General features: G+C 45.5%; 1 protein-coding gene across 9 annotated transcripts in view; it reads left to right on the forward strand.

The window, feature by feature from the left end:
* The window catches only part of LOC140187816 (rap1 GTPase-activating protein 2-like), a 448,669-nt gene that overhangs the window by 347,485 nt on the left and 83,031 nt on the right, over window positions 1–18,153 (forward strand). For all 9 annotated transcript variants that reach the window (XM_072243593.1, XM_072243591.1, XM_072243592.1 and 6 more), the window contains one exon: window positions 10,970–11,005. In XM_072243593.1, the coding sequence (XP_072099694.1) occupies window positions 10,970–11,005 (36 nt within the window). The remainder of the gene's footprint in view (window positions 1–10,969; window positions 11,006–18,153) is intronic.

Consider the following 18,153-nt stretch of genomic DNA (forward strand, 5'->3'; position numbering starts at 1 on the left):
TACGAAGTCCATGCCACACGAACCTGTTGGAGACCAGCTGGATGGTTGTCCTGATGGAGGGGTGCGCTAAGTTGTGAATGGATTCGAAAACCCGCCGGCGCCAGGCTGCTGGGACGACGGGGCGGGTTTGGCCAGTAGCTACGTCACATAGTAGGGTCCTCTCACCTGGGCCTACGGGGAGGTCTTGGAGCTGCAAACCGGAGACTGCAGTCCTGTAACTGGGGATCTCAGCGTCTGCCTGCTGTGCCTCTGCCAGCGCTGCATAGTCCACCTCCTGGGACTGTATGGTAGGTCTGGAAAGTGCGTCCGCCATGACGTTGTCCTTTCCAGAGACATGCCGGATGTCTGTCGTGTAATCGGAGATGTAGGACAGATGTCGCTGCTGGCGGGACGACCAGGGGTCGGACACCTTCATGAACGCAAAGGTAAGCGGTTTGTGGTCCGTGAACGCGGAGAAGGGCCTACCTTCTAAGAAGTACCTGAAATGCCGGATTGCCAGGTATAGTGCCAATAGCTCCCGGTCGAAAGCACTGTATTTGAGTTCAGGTGGTCGTAGGTGTTTGCTGAAGAACGCCAGGGGTTGCCAGCGACCCTCGATGAGTTGTTCCAGCACTCCACCGACCGCTGTGTTGGATGCGTCCACCGTGAGGGCAGTAGGAGTGTCCGTTCTGGGGTGCACTAGCTTCGCGGCGTTTGCCAAGACTTCTTTGGTTTTAACGAAAACAGTTGCGGCCTCTTCGTCCCAGGTAATGTCCTTGCCCTTACCCGACATTAGAGTGAACAGGGGTCGCATGGTTCGGGCTGCTGAGGGGAGGAAACGGTGGTAGAAATTCACCATACCCATGAATTCCTGCAGGCCTTTGATTGTGTTGGGTCGGGGGAAGCTGCGGACCGCATCTACCTTGGCGGGCAGTGGGGTTGCCCCGTCTTTAGTAATCCTGTGGCCCAGGAAGTCGATGGTGTCGAGTCCGAACTGGTATTTGGCTGGGTTGATTGTAAGGCCGAATTCACTCAGGCGGGAGTAGAGCTGGCGGAGGTGGGACAGATGCTCCTGCCGACTACTGCTGGCTATGAGGATGTCGTCCAAATAGATGAATGCAAAGTCCAGGTCACGTCCCACCGCATCCATTAGCCGCTGGAACATCTGTGCGGCATTCTTTAGACCAAACGGCATTCGAAGGAATTCGAAAAGTCCGAACGGGGTGATAAGTGCTGTTTTGGGGATGTCGTCCGGATGTACCGCGATTTGATGGTATCCCCGGACGAGGTCTACCTTGGAAAAGATCCTTGCACCATGTAGGTTCGCTGCGAAGTCTTGAATGTGCGGCACAGGGTAGTGGTCTGGCGTTGTAGCCTCGTTCAGTCTGCGGTAGTCACCGCATGGTCTCCAGCCCCCCGTTGCCTTGGGCACCACGTGAAGCGGGGAGGCCCATGGGCTGTCGGACCATCGTATGATCCCCAATTCCTCCATCTTCTTGAACTCCTCCTTCGCCAGTCGGAGCTTGTCCGGAGGAAGCCTTCGAGCACGGGCGTGGAGGGGTGGTCCCTGGGTCGGGATGTGGTGCTGTACTCCGTGTCTGGGCATGGCTGCTGTGAACTGTGGTGTCAGTACTGATGGGAAATCCGCCAGGACCCTGGTGAATTCATCGTCGGACAGCGTGATGGAGTCCAGGTGTGGGGCTGGCAACTGTGCTTCACCCAGGGAGAACGTTTGAAAAGTCTTGGTGTGGACTAATTGCTTCCCTTGCAGGTCGACCAGCAGGCTGTGGGCTCGTAGAAAATCCGCCCCCAGGAGTGGTTGGGCCACGGCGGCCAGTGTGAAGTCCCACGTGAACCGGCTGGAGCTGAACTGTAGCCGCACCGTGTGGGTGCCGTAGGTTCGTATTGTGGTGCCATTTGCGGCCCTCAGGGTGGGTCCCGGTTCTCTGTTGCGGGTGTCGTAACTCGTTGGAGGTAAGACGCTGATCTCTGCTCCGGTGTCGACCAAAAAGCGGCGTCCCGACTGCTTGTCCCAGACGTACAGGAGGCTGTCCTGATGACCAGCCGCTGTAGCCATCAGCGGCGGCTGGCCCTGGCGTTTCCCGGGAATTTGCAGGGTGGTCTGCAGTGGCGGACCTCTGTGCCCCACCGCTGGCGGTAGAAACACCATTGTTCGTTGGGATCCTCATTCCGGTCGCCGGGTTTTGTAGGCTTTGCTGCCGGGCCTGGTCTGGTCTGTCGTTGGGCACGCGGCTTGGTGATCTGTGCGACGGACGCCCCTCTCTCTTTCCTGGCATTCCACAGCACATCTGCTCGGGCCGCCACCTCCCGGGGGTTGCTGAAATCTGCGTCGGACAGCAGCAGGCATATGTCCTCTAGGAAGTTGCTCTAGGAACACCTGCTCAAACATGAGGCAGGGTTTGTGTCCTTCAGTCAGGGCCAGCATCTCGTTCATTAGTGCTGACGGCGGCCTGTCTCCCAAGCCATCCAGGTGCATTAAGCGGCGTGCTCGTTCGCACCGTGAGAGTCTGAAAGTCCTTATGAGCAGGGCTTTGAATGCTGTGTATTTGCCGTCCTCCAGGGGCGACTGTATAAACTCCTCAACTTGTGCAGCTGTCTCCTGGTCGGGTGAGCTCAGCACGTAGTAGTAGCGAGTGGACTCCGAGGTTATCTGCCGAATGTGGAATTGTGTTTCTGCTTGTTCGAACCATAATTGGGGTCGCAGCGTCCAGAAGCTTGGCAGTTTTAACGAAACTGCGTGAACAGATGCAGCGTCGGTCATCTCTGGTCCAAATATCGTTTGGACCGTCGGGGTCACCAATTGTAGCGGTGTGCTACACACAACGCTAGAATAATCACACGGAGTCGGTGAGTCAGAGTTGCGATGAAAGAGATTTATTCAAACTTCGCGGCCTGCTTTAAAGCCTTCCCGTTCCCGCCCTCCCTGGGGCGGGACTGCTGTGGGGAATGCATATTCCCAGACCCTTTCTGCGCGTGGGATTTTCCCCCTGCTGGTGAAGATGGCATGGCGCCCTTTTTGGGGCTGGCCCTCTGCCTGCGCGCGCTGTTGTGAGCCGGTTCGTGTGTGCCAGAAAGTGGGTCGCCACAGTATTTACATTTGTGTTGGGCACGGGGCCAAGTGGTTAATGCGTTCGTTTAGTTACCTCAAGGTCGCTAGTTCGAGCCTCAGCTGTGGCAGTGTGTTTGTGCCCTTGAGCAAGGTACTTAATCACACATTGCTCTAGTCTATGCAAGGAGTGGCGCCCCACACAGACTTCCAATCTGCGCCTTGTAAGGCATGAAAATGCCCGACACAGGCCTCTCATGGTCTGAGTCGACGTTCCCTCCCTCCCTACATTGTATTAGGTATTATAAGTAATCTAGAGATGATTTAAAGTATACGCGAAATGTGCGTAGGTTTGGTGCGCCGCCGGGTCCTGAAGTCCACCGCACTGAGACAGGTTAAATAAGGGACTTGAGCATACGTGTTTTTTGATATGGGGGTGGGGTGGGGGAATCCGAAAAATTCTGAATTTTGAAATGCAACTGGCCCCAAGAATTTCAGATAAGGGATTGTGAACCTGTATGGACAATATTCTTGCGGACTGGCCGACGGTGGTGGTGGGGGGGGGGGGTGTTAATCACGACCGGAATATAGGTGAGAAGTCAACTTTAAGTCACTTATAAGTGGCTAATACACTCAATTTCATTTCTAAAAGGGTTTCTCTAACGAATTTAATATTAAACACACAGCACATATTTTCCTTGCATGAATATAGTGATGTCAATTATAAGTCATTTATAAGTCAATAGCATCATAACATTTTAAATAATGTTTGGATATTAAACACACAGCACATATTTTCCTCGTATGAACATATAAAATCATTGCAACACACCAGTATCGCTGAATCAGTGGGAGCCCTGGGCTTGTTTTCCTGCAACAACACGGTCCCATCGAGGGGTGATGGGAGACAGTGATACTCGAAGGGGGTTCCTTATGTCCAGTCTATTCCGCAATTTAGTTTAAATTGCATTCATTGCAGAAAACCCTATTTCGCAGAGCTATGATGTTAGAAATGGAAGCAACTTTTTCAGTGCTTCCGTGGCTATCTCAGGATATTCAGCCTTGACTTTGATCCAGAATGCCGGCAAAGAAGTTATGTCAAACATACTTTTCAGCCCACTGTCATTTGCAAGCTCGAGGAGTTGATCGTCTTCCCGCGCTGACATGGATGACGCGTGGGTAATGACCTCGCGTGCGTTCAAGTTCAATAGTGGGCATGACAGAGAATGAGGAAAGATGCAACTGACTCATATCATTTCATATCGCCAAATCATATTGTTTCCTCGCGGCCCGGTGGTTGAGGACCACTCTTAGCACGAAGGGAGAGCAATCAGGATGCTCGCTCTCCCTCTCCCTCTCAAAAAAACACTTTCCAGGATATTGTATATAATTTCTGGGCATCAGGGAGCCACTATCAATATACGGGAGACTCCCAGAACTTCCGGGAGAGGTGGGATGTCTGTGTTAATATAATTTTTATGTAAGTTTTGATCAAGTATTGTAAAGAGCAAGTTAATGAACGTAACAATCCAATCAGTAAGTACTGCTTGAAGATTTTTGACCAATCCACAACATCGAGTAGCATTAACTGTCCTTGACGGTGCTTTAGCAGATCCAGCATCTCTTTGTAAATTCCTTCAGACAAGCCCTTTGAATACAATTGAAGCACTGCAGTTTTCAAAAGCAAGAAAGTAACAAGTTACGGCCACAGTATCTTTTCCCTACCATTTTTTGGAGTGACAAAGGGAAAGATCTGTAAGTTCTGATGGCAATATTTTACCTGTTATTCAATTCATTCAGTCACTTGGATAATAGATTTCCTGACAATGGCAAGCTTTTGATCCTGTTGCTGTTATAAATGCAACCAATTTTGAATTTGGAGAAGAGAATATTTTACGACTGACAAACAAAATACCCAGCTACTATTACGAACCACGTTGAAAGCATTGCCTCAAAATATTACAGCAATACTGTGATTTCAAATTTGTCATTTCTGAGAATGTTAAGAGTTGTTCAATTAGCACATTCACTGATATGTGCTAGTTTCAAGAAATACGTGCTTAGAAATGAAGAATTTGAAGAACTGTCAATTCTTGCTGACACTGTTGGAACGTTTCAAGCTGACTGCGAATGTGGATTCAGTCTGATGAATTCAATCAAATGTAAGTCCAGAAACAGACCAGAAGTGGAACACTTGAATGATCTGATGAGGATTAAAATGCATCTTTCATCTGATATGAAATTAATCTGGACAGTGTTTATAGACAATGGATTTGTAATAAAGGCAGATGAGAAAAACTTTATGAAATGTGAAAGATTTTCTGTGTACTGTATTTCATTTTATTCTAAAATTAATAAAATCAAAAGTATGTGTTGAGCATTGGTTAGAACACCGCACATGGAACACTATAGCCCACAATGTTGTGCTGACCTTTTAACCCAATCCAAGATCAATCTAACCAGTTCCTCCAACACAGACCACCATTTTTCTTTCATCCATGTGTCTCAGAATTAGAATCAGGTTTATTAGCACTGTCAAATATTGTGAAAATTGTTGTTTTGCTGCAATAGTGCAATACATAAAATTTTACTATAAGTTAAAATAAGAAACATATTAAAAATCAGTAGTGCAAAAGTAAGGTAGTGTTCATGGCTTGTTCAAAAATCTGATGGCAGAGGGCGAAAAGCTGTTCCTAAAACGTGCGTGTGTGTGTGTGTCTTCAAGCTCCTGTACCTCCTCCCTAATGGTAGCAATGAGAAGAGGGCATGGCCTGGGTGATGGGAGTCCTTAATGATGGATGCTGTCCTCTTGAGGCTTTGCTCTTTGCCCTTGATGGTGGGGAGGCTAATGCCTATGATGGAGCTGGCTGAGTTTACAACTTGATCCTGTGCATTGGCACCTCCGTATCTGGCAGTGATGCAACCAGTCAGAATACAGAAGTTTGCTGGCCTTTGGTGACGTACCAAGTCTCTTCAAGCTCCTAATGAAGTATAAATACATCAATATGTTGGGTCCAGGATGGATCTTCAGAGATGTTGACACTCAGGGACTTGAAGCTGCCCTTCTAAAAGTCTCTTAAATGTTCCTAATGTATCTGCCTCTACCACTGACCCTGGCAGTGTGGGACCAGATTGACCCATGTTGGTAAACTGTCTGGGAACCTGCCAGGCCAGCCACCTGCATGTTCTGCCGTCTTGAGAAAGGCTTGCTTGGTGCCCACCTGCTGTTTATGATTGAAGTAATTCCCCCTCTACAGAGCTCTAGCAATCTATTGCAGGTCGGGGTTTGGCAGTACAGGTCAACAGAAGTGGCTGGCTGGCTGCTTCACCGAAATGCTCCCAAAAAAGAGGAGGCTCTGTCAAAACTGTGAAGGACAGCAGGTGAAGTTCTGGCTGAAGAAGAAACACACTCCTGACTAGGGAAGGCTCTTAACATCATTGAGAGGGTAAATGTAAGTGTGCCTGTCTTCACTTATTACCTAGAGGTCATAGGTTAAGGGTGAAAGGTGAAAAATTCAAGGGGAACATGAAGGGAAACTTCATCACTCAGAGGACCTTGAGAGTGTGAATGAGCTGCCAGCGCAAGAGGTGCATGCAAGCTTGATTTCAATGTTTAAGAGAAGTTTGGATAGGTACATGGATGGAAGGGGTATGAAGAGCTCTGGTCCTGGTACAGGTCAATGGCAGTAGGCAGTTTAAATGGTTCCACATGGATGAGATGGGCCAAAGGGCCTCATTCTGTGCTGTATCTCCCCATGACCCCATGACTCTATTACTGGAAACGGTATGATCTTAATGATATGAAAAATTCTTCCCATCACCCCAAACAGCTTCACACAGTGAAGAATTCTCACTGCTACCATCTGGGAGGAGGTACAGGATCTTGAAGACACACACTCAGTGTTTTAGGAGCAGCTTCTTTCCAGTTGCCATCAGATTTCTGAGCGGATAATGAACCCATGAACACTGCCTCACTACCCTTGCTCTCTTTTTGAATGGCTTAATTACTTATTTGTAAATATTTTGAATTTTAATTTATAGTATAATATGGCCAAGTTGGCACAGGCAATAAATGCCAATCTTTTGTGGGCAGCTCACTCTTTGCACATTGGTTGTTTGTCTGTCTTTGTGTGTAAATTTGATTCTATTGTGTTTCTTTGTACCTACTGTAAATACCCGCAAGAAAATGAATCTCAGGGCAGTATATGGTGACATATACATGCTTTGATAATAAATTTACTTAGAACTCTTGAACTTTGAGATCTTTCTCTCCTTGGACTGTAATAAGATATACATCGATGCTTTGGTTTCTTGTGCTAAAGCCGGAAGCCTCAAAACTGGCATTTCTTATTGCTAACCTTTGTAAAGTTACTTTAATGAAAAAAAGCGAAAGCCCTAAAACTTAGAGATATTAGTGAGAATCTGCTTGAAACAGTTCTGGTATTTGTTGTATCCTTTGTTTTGCCTGATGGAGCTATCATCGGCAAGGTTTGTTGGCTCGTTCCAAAGTAGAACTGTTCGAATGTTTGTCCAAGTGGCTCTTACTGAAACCTGAGGCCGTGCGTGTGTGTGCGTATAAACACATTGAGAATAGGTTCAGATATGCATGCTCGGAAATCCTACACAATCTATACAGTTCCACTAGATACCAGTGAGATATGGAAACCTCTCAATATAACTATAGAGACTAAGAGCGTCTCTTGCCACTGCCTGTGTGGAGGACAAGCTAGTTGGCTGGTTGTTAATGTAAATGCATTTCACTGTGTGTTTCCATGTACATGTGATAAATCTGAGTCTACATTCTGATGAAGTCGTCACACAGCACAGAAATCGGCCCCTTGGCTGATCACACCCTTGATCTACCTTTCTCTATTACTATTCCAGTACTCATTCCTAGCGTCTGTCTCTGATTCAAGTACTGGTCTTGGTCTTGAATATTGAGAGACTGCACCTCCCTCAGGCAGAGTTCCAGATTCCAGCCATATGAGGGAAAAAATTATTTGCTTCATCTCTCAGATCTTCCCAGTTAGAAGATCTCAGTGACTCTTGCAAACTCGGATTAATCTTTTTCCACTTTATCCTGCCTTGGTTCAGGTTAGCTGGCTCTTGTTCGGAGAACTTTGAAGGAATAACTTGATCTAAAGTGACATGCCTTCAGGCCAGACTAACGAATGAGTGGAACTGCTGGATTCTCATACGGCTGTGATGCTGACTTTATTTTCCATACACTCAGTGTCCACTTTATTAGGCACACCTGCTTATTAATCAGCCAATCATATCACAATAACTCAGTGCATAAAAGCATGCATTCATGGTCCAAACATCAAAAATGGGGGAAGAAATGTGACCTACGTGACTGACCGTGGAATGATTGTTGGTGCCAGACAGGGTGGTTTGAGTCTTTCAGAAACTGCTGATCTGGGATTTTCAGGTACAACAACCTCTAGAATTTACAGAGAATGGTATGAAAAAGAACAGAGAAAGCACGCAGTGAGTGTCAGTTCTGTGGGTGAAAACGCCTCATTGAGAGAGGTCAGCAGAGAATGGCCAGCCTGGTCCAAGCTGACAGGAAGGCAACAGTAACTCAAGTAACCACGCATTACAACAGTGGTGTGCAGAAGAGCATCTCTGAACGCGTAACACATTGCTCCTTGAAGTGGCTGGGCTTCAGCAATAGAAGACCACACCAAGTTCCATTCCTGTTCCTTATAAAGCGGCCACCGAGTGTAGGTTAATGGATTGAGAAGTGAGAATCAGATTCACCTCACAAGTAGTTTTTCTTCAGGACCAGAATGTTCTAGACTTCTTCTCGTGTCTCTTCAGGGAAGGGTAATCTAACTGAGCTGCAAAAACAAAAAAATGAGCGATTGTATTGCAGAGTCAATGGGAATTACCAAGAGCAAGAGTTTCACAAAAGTGTTATGATTCAGGGTTTAAAGTTTCCCACAAGCAATCCTAATTTTTGTGATGTATTTTCAACTTCTAATTATAGTTGTGGTTCTCACTTCAACCAGTCAAAACCACAGCAATAATATCTACATATCTGTTCCTCAATTTGTGGGAATATTTCAATGATGGGGCAAGAGAAGTTGTCCCATTTGGTTCATGAGCCTGATGGTTGAGGGGTAATAACTGTTCCTGAGCCTGGTGGAGTGGGCCCTGAGGCTCCTGTACTGCCTTCCTGATGGTAGCCGTGAGAGGAGAGCATGCCCAAAATGCTCGTATCCAAAAATACATCAAACTGTCTTGAGTATACTCAGTGAATGGGTCTCCAGACCACCTTGGGTGGAGAATTTCACTTTTCTCTGTGAGTAAGGAATTTCTTGTTGTGTCTGAACCAGATAACTAATCCCTTATTTTTGAGACTGTCAGCAGAAAATTCCTTTGCTTTTGTTAAGCATGGATTTTATGGGTTATGGAACAATTGTGTCATTGGAGTTGAGAAAGAGGTCAAATGGAGGACAGACCAGACTCAAAAGTCTGATTATCCTCCCTTTCCCATTGGCTCTTAAGATTAATGTTCTGTACCCAGAGAATGTCGTCTGCTTGCAGATACCTGCAGCCTTCAGCTGTCCATCAAATCCTGCCCTCTCAGCCCCCAGAACATCTGTCTGTCTGGAGTCTGTGGTGGGTGGATCTCCTCTTGAGCAGGTTGCCCTATGTCAGTACAACTTGGTACACCTGCTTTGCTTTGATAAGCTGCTTCAAAGGTACACAGCTTGGCTGATGTCAAGAATAAGGCATAAAAGTTGTTGCTTATGGCTGTTTTATTAAGTTGAAAGTTCATATATGTCACCATATACAACCCTGAATTTCATTTTCTTGTGGGTACACTCAGTAAATCTATAGAATGCCATAATAGGATCAATGGAAGACTGCTCAACTAGGGCGTTCAACCAGAGTGCAGAAGTCAATAAACTATGCAGATTCGAAAAGAAGAAATAATAATTAATAAATAAATAAGCAATCAATAACGAGAACATGAGATGAAGAGTCCTTAAAAGTGAGTCCATAGATTGTGGGAACACTTCAGTAATGGGCAAGTGAAGTTATCCCCTTTGGTTCAAGAGCCTGATGGTTGAGGGGTAGTAACTGTTCCTGAACCTGGTGGTGAGTCCTGAGGCTCTTGTACCTCCTTCCTGATGGCAGCAGCGAGAAGAGAGCGTGACCTGGGTGGTGGGGGTCCCCAATGATGAATGCCTCAAGGACAAAGATCGAACTAAGAAAGACTTGAGAGGACAAAGAAAAGACAAAGAGGTAAAACAATCATGGTGGTCTCATACTCAGACTAGAGGTAACCAAGTTCCAGTGTAAACAATTAGCGTATAATATAGCCATATTCAAGTGACCTGATACCTGCTACAGAATGCTAAGAATCTTTTAGAAAACTACAGAGGCAACTGTACCGTAATTTCTAGAAAATTCACTGGACAGGTGATTATATAAAAATACAAGCAAGCAAAGTTAAAACAAGAAAAATAATAATTCTACACCCCAATCCAACACATCCCACACTGCATTGAGCCCCCTCCCCCGAGGAAAATGAACGTTCCTGTAGTTGTGTCCTGTGCTTGTAAGTAATGCTATAGCAAGATTTATCAGAAGGGAATTGCCACTGTAGATCAATGGAATTCTGGAATCTGCTCCTCAAAAGATATCATTTAAACAACGGTTGAGAAGGTTATGGGCCAAATGCTGACAAATGCAAGTAGCTTGGATGGGCCAACTTGGTCAGCATAGGCCAGTTGGGCTGAAGGGTCTGTTGTTATGCTCCATAACTCTATGAACTATAGTGGGACAGAAGCTGTTCTGGATCCTGGTTGTGTGTGCTTTCAGGCTCAGTGCTCAGTGCAATTGATTTATTATGTACACTGTTCAAAATATACGAATTCACTAATCGCATCTCTCTTTTTCTATCTACAGTCGACTGAGTTTTTCGACATGCTGGAAAAGATGCAGGTAGGCTACTTTCTCTGTACTAGGGTCCATTTACACTAGGGGGGTTGGTGTGAGTGCAGGAGGTGAGTGGGGACAGCAAGAGATGGTAGCCAAAAGACCAAATGGCATTCTTAGCTGCTGCATGTGACAAGTTGGTTGTAGAGACATTAGTGGTCAGGACAGCAGGGCCCGCAGGAGTTAATATTAGCTTTATTTGTCACATCTGCATCAAAACATACAGTGAAAAGCATCATTTACATCAAATGAAATCTATGAGGAAGATCAGCATCTGCAAGTTCCCCTCCCTAGTGACTCACTGTCACTGAAGCCCCTCCCCAACAACAGCCTTGAGAGCACCGTGCGAACTCAGCTCTGAACTAGAACCGAGAACAGATTGGAGGTTATTTGGGGGGGGGGGGGGTTAAGAACTCGAAGGCATAGGTCTAAATTGAGAGGGGAAAAATTGAATAGGAACTTGAGGGGGTACCTTTTTTACACATAGGGGTGGTATGTATGGAGAAAGAGCTGTCAGAGGATAGCTTTCCTTTCCTTCTGCACCCAGATGTGTGCGTGTTCCTTGGTAGTGAATCATACTGTTTCATAGAGAACCTACAGCACAATACAGGCCCTTAGGCCCACAAATCTGTGCCGAACATGTACTTTAGAAATTACCCAGGGTTACCCATAGTCCTCTATTTTTCTAAGCTCCATGTACCTATCCAGGAGTCTCTTAAAAGACCCTATTGTATCCGCCTCCACCACCATTGCCAGCAGCCCATTCCATGCACTCACCACTCTCTGTATATAAAAAAAACTTAATCCTGACATCTCCTCTGTACCTACTTCCAAGCACCTTAAAACTGTGTCCTCTCATGCTAGCTATTTCAGGCTTGGGAAAAAGCCTCTGACTATCCACACAATCAATGCCTCTCATCATCCTATACACCTCTATCAGGTCACCTCTCATCCTCCGTCACTGCAAGGAGAAAAGGCCAAGTTTCCTGTCAATAAACATGATACCTTCACTTCTCTACCCCACTGCTTGAGTGGGTTGCGTTTCTGATAAAAGGAATTCAAAGTAAATTTATAACCAAAGGACGTACACAGTTTGTCACCATATACTGCCCTGGGATTCATTTTCTTACAGGGATTCACAGTAGAACAGAGACATACTATAGAATTACACAAAGACTGACAAACAACTAATGGACAAATGAAGATGAACTGTGCAAATAAAATTATAGATCAATAATATTGAGAACACAATTTGTAGAGTCCTTGAAAGTGAGCCTATAGGTTGTGGAATGTCATATCTCGCTATCAGGCGTGCTCGGCAAGGGTCATCAGTTGGAAAAAAAAGCAGATGGTAAGCTGCAACAGCAAGGGTTTATTTAGTGCCAGGTGAACAATTGCAAAAGTTGCCCAAAAGTTGTGTAGAAAGAAAGTAATTACAAATAGACAATTGAAAGCAAACATGCATTACAAAAATTTACAAATATACAGAGGCTTTCTTCATGACACACTTTGCCTTTAACTTTCCAATATAACTATTCACCAACCGTCATATCCAACCTCCACACCTCTCTAGCAAAGCCAGATTGAGCGTTTAAATCTGCCTCTGCCTGGCCTAGAAGGAACAGGAAATTCTGCTGTTGGTCTGGGGGTGGGGGGGGGGGGGCAAGAGAGCATGTGACCAGACCATAATAATTATTTCAGATGCAGAACTGGATCGTTTTAAACGAGGACTCTAACATCCTACGGTTTTATTCAGAATCAGGTTTATTATCACTGGCTTGTGATGTGAAATTAGTTAGCAGCAGCAGTTCAATGCAATACATAATCTAGCAGAGAGAGAAAAAATAAAATAAAACATCATATTAATAAATAAGTAAATCAATTACGTATATTGAATAGATTTTTTAAAAGTGCGAAAACAAAAATACTGTATATTTTTTAAAAAAGAGAAGTAATGTCCAAAGTTTCGATGTCCATTTAGAAATCGGATGGCAGAGGGAAAGAAGCTGTTCCTGAATCGCTGAGTGTGTGCCTTCAGCTTCTGTATCTCCTACCTGATGGTAACAGTGTGAAAAGGGCATGCCCTGGGTACTGGGGGTCCTTAATAATGGACACTGCCTTTCTGAGATATTCCACAAGTGCTTTAGTTAAACCCATAGATCAGTGTCCACATACGCAGGTGAATATAAAAGAATAATGCCTCCCCACCAGTGGTGTTGCCTGCGCAAGGTGTAGGGAGCCATTATTTTAGGACCTCTAAACTGTCTCTCAGGTCTTTTGGGGCCATTCTGCTGTCTACAAACTGATGTAACAGTGTGAGTGAAAATCAATGAAACTGTTTGGAATGCCTGCATCTAAAATTCTTATGTTTTTTGAGTTATAAACCAGTAGAGCACATTAACTGAAGGGATTGTTTTGATTAGCTAAGCTAGTGATTGTTTTACTGTTGGGGTGTGTAAATGACGAACTCTCAAGAACTGCAGAACAGGAGGGCAAAGGGTGTGAACTACTGAGGAAACTAGAGCAGGGACAGAATGAGGAGGAGCAGAGGTGACTAACTGGGCAAAAGGGCAAGGTTAGCGAGACAGTTGGCATTGCCAGCATGTTCTGTCACATGGGGTCGGTTCAGAGTTCAGGTGAGTGAAGTTATCCATGCTGGTTCAGGAATCTGATGGTTGAAGGGTTAGTCACCTCCTTCCCAATGGCAGCGGTGAGTAGGGAGCGCTGTCTGAATAGTGAGGGTCCTTGATAATTGATACTGCTTTCCTGTAGCAGCGCTTCACGTAAATGTGGCTGATAGTGGGAAGGGCTTTGCCTGGGTCAGAGCATCCTAATTATCCACACCGATAATTCCTACCTACCCCCTGCAGACGCTGCTCGACCCACCGAGATCGAACAGTTTGTACATCTTCGGGGCATGAGATGAAGCTAGAGCAGCTGGCGGAAACCCTTGAGATCAGAGGGAGAATGTACAATCCCCATAATGACAGCATTGAAACTGGGCGACTGGATTTGGGAGGCTGCAGATCCAGTTGCCTCCAGCAGTTTTGTTTTTGCTTATGCAGAAGCAAAAAAAAAAACAAGGTGTGCAGGAATGAGATAGATCAGCTTGTTGAATGGTATCACAGCAAAAATCTTGCATTCAGTGTCAGTAAGACTGAGGAATTGATTATGGACTTCAGGAGGAGGAAGTCGAGGGAACACACACCAGTCGAGGAATCAGCAGTGGAAAGGATGAGCATTTTCAAGTTCCTGGGTGTCAGCATCTTTGAAGATCTATCTAGATCCCAACATATTACAGAGAAGGCACAACAGTGGCTGTATTTCATTAGGAGTTTGAGGAGATTTAATATGTCACAAATTTCTACGAGTGTTCTGTGGAGAGCATTCTAGTGGGTTGCATCACCATCTGGTATGGAGGGGCCACTACACAGAATCGGGAAGAAGCTCAAGAAAATTGCAAACTCAGGCAGCACTATCATAGGCACTAGCCTCCCTGCCATCTAGGACATCTTCAAAAGGCAATGCCCCAAAAAGGCTGCGTCCGTCATTAGGGACTCTCATCACCCAGGACATGCCCCCTTCTCATTGATATGATCAAGGAGGAGGTTGAGCAAACTGAAGACACGTACTCGATGCCTTAGGAACAGCTTCTTCCCTTGTGCCATTAGATTTCTGAATGGACGATGAACCCACATACACTACCTCATATTTTTTCTTTTCTCACTCTTTTTTTGCATCACTTATTAAATTTATTTTATGTGCTTTCTTTTCTCATTGTAATTTGTGGATTTTTAAATTATTACGTATTGCTGCTGCAAATCACATTTTCACAATATATGCCGGAGATATTAATCCTGATTCTAAATCCGATTCCACAGAGGGACACACAGGCCCACAGAGATGCACAGAAGCACATGCAACCAATGCACAAAATGCTGGAGGAACTCAGCAGGTCAGGTAGCATCTACGGAGAGGAATAAACAGTCAACATTTTGGGTCATCAGGACTGGAAAGGAAGGTGAAGGAGATAGAAGCCTCACTTTCCAGTCCTGAAGAGTCAACTCTTTATTCCCCTCCTTAGATGCTGCCTGACCTGGTGAGTTCCTCCAGCATTTTGTGTGTGTGTTTGTGTGTTGTTCTAGATGTACAACATTTGAAGAATCTCTTGTGGTTAGCACAATCAATTAGATAGTCAATTACTGGAAAGTTTAGTGTTTTTTTTTCCTTCTTCCATTGGGTGATCTAAGACCAGTGAACTTGAACCTGCCATACGCACACACACACGCACTACAGATGGAAGTTGTGGACCTGGCCTCCCATGATAGCCTCACCAGCTGATAGACACACTCTGCCCGTCCCCCTTCTCATGCACATTCCTTAGGATCTCCACACTGCCACTTCCATCAATGTGTGAAGAGGGGGGTTTGTGATGTTCTTTGTATAGACATTTTTAAGTCTCTGTATTTGATGTTTACTGAAGAGATAGGTTTCTAAGAGGATCGAGTTCGTTTTGACATTTTCAAGGAACATGCAGTCAGGAGCCCTGCTGAGGACTGAAGGAGGCAGTCAGTTAACAGTTGATGCTGCTTCCACCTGCTCTGTTTACAACCAACTGGTTAATAGGCAATTAATCCCCTGGAGGGAGCGCTCAATGCCAGAATCCCGAGCCAGGGCGCTTTATACAGTTTGTACGTTAATAGCAGAATTTCGGAACCGTGGGGAGCAGCCAAGTGTTACATCTGAGCTGTGAGATAATTATGTCAGAAATCTGTTAAGGGAATTAAACCCAATACAAGTAAGCACAACAAACAAGTTGCAGTCCCCAAGGTATTTGTTGTTTGAAATTTGGGGGGAGTGGGGGTGTGGGTGAATGGCACAAGGTGAGGGTTAGGCCGATAGCGCTGAAGGCTCCTGGCCCAAAACATCGACTGTTTATTCCTTTCCATTGATCTGCTGAGCTTCTCCTGAATTCTGTATGTTTTAATTTGGGACTAGGATAAATCTGGTGTAACTCGGCGCCCATTGATTGGTATGTTTCCAGTGTGCCAAGAATGTACGACGCCATGAGGATTCCAGAGAGCTATGGGTCCTTGGTCATTGAGTACGTCAAGGTCAAGACAAATAGAGGCTTGGACATTAAGGGAATCAGAGATGAAAGGGATTGCACAGAAACCAGATTCCTTTCCCTTCAAGGACTGTTTTCCCTTCTCGCTGCCTCACTAAATCCGACAATGTAATCAAAGTCCCCTCCCACCCTGGATATTCTCTTTCTTCCACCCCCCCCCCCCCATCAGGCAGGAGATACAAAAGCCTGTAAGCATGTACTGTCAGCCTAATGGACAGCTTCTATCCCCCTATCATAAGATTATATTGAACGGATAGCTTGTGCGATAAAATAGACTACTCGTTATGGCTTGCACCTTATTGTCTGCTTGCACGGCGCTTTCTCTGTAAAGGCTGATTTATACTTGTGTGTAGGCTGCGCCGTAGCCTACGCAAGTGGGCTACACCATTGTGAGCATTTATACTTGTGTGTTGGTGTGTCTGCGTTGCTTTGCAATTCACCGCCAAAACGCTAGTTGGCGGTGGGGTTTCTATGCAACTGTGTTGAGTTTCTTTGTGTTGAGTTTGAACACGAAGAAACATAAACTTCAAAGAATGGCGACTGAAACTGAAGGAGGGTGAATTTTCTGTGCTTGACCGGCCACTGAGAGACATGGACGAGGAAATGCATTTCAAATATTTTCGGATGTCGGCAGGTAGATTTGACGATTTGATTCATTGTCTCCAACAATTTATTTCGCATCAGTGTACGCACAGTATACTCAGAGACTGGCAATCACCATTCGAGTTTTAGCTTCAGGTGGAAGTCAACAGGCTGTAGCAGCTAGCTACAAACTGGCGTCAAGCACAGGGTCCTCCATAATTTCGGAGGTCTATCAAGCTTTATGGAGAGCATTGCAGCCAGAGCCTTCCCTGCCCTTCAGTCGCCCAGTGGGAAGCTATTGCAGCGTAGGAGGAAATGCGATGCTACCAAGCGAACCAATCACAGTTGTTGCGGTCTGCGTCACCGCGATGCGTAGTTACATTTGTGGGGAGGTGCACGTCAGGCTACAGGGTGGGGTACGGCATAGGGTATGGTGTAGGGTACACCGCTACGCCGTACCTACGGCGTCAATTTGACACACATGTATAAATTGGCCTTAACTGTAACACTAGATTCTGCTACTGATCTCCCCTTGCACTACCTCAACATACTCTCATTGACTTCCAGTCAATGGGCTGTACGAAGGCAACTCTCTCATCTCCACTACCCTGACGTACTGATGTGAAATGATCTGCATGGATGGAATGCGAAACAATACTTTTTCACTGTACCTCGGTACAAGTGATGATATTGTTTTATCTGTTTAGGGATACAGGACAGCGACTGGCCCTTCTGACCCAATAAGCCCGGACAGCCCAATTGCACCCATGTGACCAATTAAACTACTAACTCATATGTGTTTGGAATGTGGGAGGAAACCAGAGCACCCAGAGGAAACTATACACGGAAACCATACAAACTCCTCATAGACAGCGGTGGGAAGTGAACCCATGTCGTTAATGCTGTAGTTAGCGTTACATTATTAGGCTGCCATGCTGCCCGTTAATAAACGTTAATAAATGTTTAGCATTAATAAGCCAACTATCAATAGATGAGCTACAGGAACATGCTCAATGGGCTGAATGGCCTGTTCCTTTGTTTCATGTTTTTACATTATCAAAACATTCCTTTACGGAACCATTGCCACATTCTTCTGTTGTCTTTATCCTATACCGTGGTCCTGTATTTGTTCTTTGGAACCTCTCCTTTAACTAGTTGAGCTTGTTCTCACAATTAGACTCCTCTGTGTAAGGAATGATAATTGCAGGACAGACTTTCTTGGCAGAAGGCACAGCTCTCCATAACCTGCTCCTTGCCAGTTTGGCACTTGTATTTTTACTGTGGGTAAACAGCTGGCACCTGAGCAAATATGCGCAGGAAGCCCATCTCCCTCCCGGCCACACCCTGTCTGGTGGAAAGCTTTCAAAGTGGGTGCAATTTGCATTAGAGTCTCTGATGTAATTCTACCTCTAATATCGCGTGAATCAAAGCGGGGGGGTCCATG

The sequence above is a fragment of the Mobula birostris genome, chromosome 25, assembly GCF_030028105.1.
Source record: "Mobula birostris isolate sMobBir1 chromosome 25, sMobBir1.hap1, whole genome shotgun sequence".
NCBI lineage: Eukaryota > Metazoa > Chordata > Chondrichthyes > Myliobatiformes > Myliobatidae > Mobula > Mobula birostris.